Raw genomic sequence first — 3,800 nt, forward strand, 5'->3', positions numbered from 1 at the left:
TAGCTTCTGACGTGTAACTTTGGCTCCAAGTCTTAAGGTTTCTTTGTAAACTTATGTTTCATTACTCTTTTCTTTTCAAATATTTTCTGTAAATCAACCTTTTGAGCAGTTAACAATTTAACAAACTTTCCATTTGTTCTTTATATTCACCAAATTCGTATTTATTTTACATCACTTCTTGATTTTTTTCCACACATTTCTTTTTCTGGACTTTAGCTTGTTGGGTGGTAATTCTTTCAAAATTAAGTTGCTCTCTCAATGATAGAACATTCAAAATTTGTCACGATGGACAAATAACAACCCCGTCTTGATTATTGAGCCTGGTGTTGATAAGACAGCTATTTGGAAGGGTTTGTTGCAGCCAAAAGTAAAAAAATTTACAAACTCATCGAACTTGATATGGGTGCCCTGATTGTTGTTGCACAATACAGAGGACAATTTGAAAGGCGACTGAAGACTGTTTTAAAGAAAATGAAAGCGAATTGTATTTAAGTTATAAGTCTATTTCCTTTTTGTTTTTTTTTCATTATTTTGTTAGTCAATTGATCAACTTAAACTATCAAGTCAGTCGTCTTTTTATTCAGTATTTTGTTCATTTTATTCGTATAAGGTGAACAAGACTTCCTGCAATTCGCTTTCAGCAGCATATTTAGCAAATAGGCTGCCATAAGTTATTTGTCAATTTTCATTAAGATATTATGTATGATTAAAATGTATTGGTTTTGTACCTAAACGTGATATTTATTTGTTGTTTTTATATACTTTAAATGGTATTTTTCAATCTAATAACATCTTTAACTGATCACCTCTACGTGTTATTTAAGTCATTTTGATAAAACGTATAAAAAAATAACACTGCAAACGACTTATCACGGTCGGCCATCGATATGTATTTGATATTTTAAGTTGTTTTTAAAATGGTATAAAAACTTCAATTTTAAGATTTGAGCCTTCATTTTCGCATTTACAAAACGTCTTTTGAAGTTTATATCTCTATAATAGAGTCATTTTCTAAACGTTGTCCCTCCATTTTAAGATTTTAATAACATGACTATTTCAAGATAACTTACTAAACGCGAGAAAATTAATGTTTTGGGGTTTTTTACCGTTTTTATGATTTATTATTTAATTCCCAATTATTTATACGTTTTTGTGTATTTTAGCAAAAGGGACAACATTTAAAGAAAGGACAACATTAAAAGACGGACTCTATTTGCTATTTTTTTAAAAAAATAAACATTCTTTTGATACTATTTTAACTAAAATATTACAAATTTTGAATTGTTTTTGTAACTTTTGTCCATTTCTGTAAATTTGTATCTAAAATTATATTTAAAACTTACTAAATATCAAAATTTCATGCAATTTAAATAAATAATTGTAATTTTTTCAAAAAAGTTTTCTTTTATTATCAATAAACATACACAATAGACTGTAAAACACCAATAATGTTATATTTATTATTTAAATATAAAATAGGTTTTTGAAGCATTTTTGTTTGCTTTGTAAGTAACAATATTTTTATTGAGATAAAAACAAGATCAAAGAATGTCTTCCTTTCCACGTTTGTCCTTTTTAGAAAATGAGTCAATGTTTCGTTCAGGTTATTTATTAGCGACTTTCAATGGAAATGAATTTGTCTATTGTTTACTTGATTCAATTTGGATGTTAAAAACTTCTTATAAAGCACATAACAGTAAACATGTTTTTGTGTATCAAGAAATGAATTTTGATCAAAAAATAACTTCTCTTGCTGAATTTATATATTTTTTGTACTCATCACTCAACACACCAACAACCATCAATCCAATAACAGTGAAAGTCAAAACTCAAAATAAGATTGATATAGTTAGAGTTTTTGTAGAGTACATTTTGTTGCCCAGCAACAAAAATAGACTTCCTTTATATTGCAGAGATATCATTTCAACTGAATGGTTTAAAGAGCAACCTCCTGTTGATGGCGGTTTAAATATGGAATTAATTCGTTCTATTATATGTGAGATCGAAGAACAAAGAAAAGAAAAGATAGACGAACTTGATTCTATAATAGAATTTAATCAGAGTAAACCACGTATTAGTAAAAATGTTGTGGCCATGGATCATAACGACTCGGAGACAGCATTTGAATATAAAAACTTTGAGTGTTCCACCGCAACTTATAACCAAATTTCAAATGAAGATTGCTCAAGTTTATTATATAACGAAACCATAGATCAACATCAAAAACAAATAAGTGATGTTAATAACACACAAACATCAGAAGTTTCTGAACAAATTAACAATTATAATAGTCAAAGTTCATTTACACCAGTCCAACATTCTCAATATTTAATAGAACAATCTATAAACAATGAAACCCCATTAAATGATTCATTTCCTGTTCCTGTTCATAATCCCAAACTTAAAAAAGGTGTTTGTGATATTCCAATTGAAATTTTTAAAGATGGAATATTTGATAAAATACGAAAAACTTCAATACTAGATTGGCCGTGGTATAATTTGATATCATCAATTAAAGAGTATTGTTTTATCAATAAATTATTTTGTGATAACAACTTCACTGCTATTATTAATTTTTTGTTTAAATATTTTGAAAGTCGTGATCATATTCAAAAGGAGTGGAAACGATACGAGTTGATACGAAAAAGGCTAACAACATTTATTATTATTTCAATTAATACAGAAACGCGGTTGTCACAAAGCCAAATAAATGGTGTACAAAATGACATTTTTGTTTTTGTGAGTGTATTTGCTAAAGAAGCTTTGAAATATTTACCAAAACTAGTAACTTCTTCAAGAAATAGTTTTAGAAAAATAAACTAATTTAATTTAATGAATAAATCGTCTTTAAAAGAAGATATATTTCAAAGTGATTGTTTAGCACTTTCTTATGATAGTTCTTCAAAGTCTGAAAATAAAATGGTTGTTATTTGTCGAATGTGTATAGGAAAAGTTTTTAAAACGTTTCCAATATTCACTAAAGTATTATCAGGAAAAGAGGATTCAATAGCCATTGCCTAATGGTTATTTCAAAATTTACTGGAAATAGATCCCAAATTCCCATTTCAAAAAATTGTAGCCGAAACGTGTGATGGGGCCAGTAATGCGCAGCGTTCGATTTTCGAATTTAAAAAGCTTATGGCATCATTTAAATTACAAGGAGTGGATATAATTAGTAAATATAATGTGGGAAATTGGTGTTTTTGTCATAAAACTGCATTGATTGGAGAATGTGTCTGTCGTAAGACAGAACTTAACATAATGTACCATTCGGTTACGTTTGTGTGTTCGACAACTAACGTCAAAGAATTTGAGGATTTTAAAAATGAACATAACATCATGTCTAAAAAATTAAATACCGTAGCTTTTACACGATTTCTTTCAATTTGTGATAATATAAAAAGTGTATGCAGTCAGTTTAAAAACATTTGTTTATTTGTTAAACACAAAGAATGTGATTTTAAAGATTATTTAAAAAGAAATTGCAAATATTCTACAATTGCTGATATAAATAATTTTAACATTTGTGATGATAAAATCGAAAACAAATTTCATGCTCTATATGATATACTTAAATTGTTGAAGGATTTAAATGATTCCTTCCAAAGCATAGATTGCACATTGCCTGTATTTTGGTCAAGAGCTACAAATTTTAAAGAAATGTTGAAAATTTTAGTAAAAAGATTGGATGATAACGATGAACACAAGTTGGATGCATTTCATAGTTTTTCAAAAGATGATCACAAAAATTATGAATTTCTTCGTGAAGTTTTGATCCGAACATCGTTATACTTTGACGT

The 3,800-nt window shown here is 27.7% G+C and overlaps 2 protein-coding genes across 2 annotated transcripts; both read left to right on the plus strand.

Moving 5' to 3' along the window:
• Nucleotides 1–265: 265 nt before the first annotated feature.
• EIN_123130 (hypothetical protein) lies at nucleotides 266–412 on the plus strand (the record flags this gene model as incomplete). Its single annotated transcript, XM_004259065.1, has 1 exon — nucleotides 266–412. A coding segment is annotated over one exon (147 nt), but the record flags the coding sequence as incomplete, so codon positions are not given.
• Nucleotides 413–3,261: 2,849 nt separating this feature from the next.
• On the plus strand, nucleotides 3,262–3,768 carry EIN_123140 (Hypothetical protein; the record flags this gene model as incomplete). The annotated part of the gene is made up of 1 exon (XM_004259066.1): nucleotides 3,262–3,768. A coding segment is annotated over one exon (507 nt), but the record flags the coding sequence as incomplete, so codon positions are not given.
• Nucleotides 3,769–3,800: the final 32 nt, after the last annotated feature.

The sequence above is a fragment of the Entamoeba invadens genome (assembly GCF_000330505.1).
Source record: "Entamoeba invadens IP1 unplaced genomic scaffold scaff_1105074724931, whole genome shotgun sequence".
Lineage (NCBI taxonomy): Eukaryota > Evosea > Mastigamoebida > Endamoebidae > Entamoeba > Entamoeba invadens.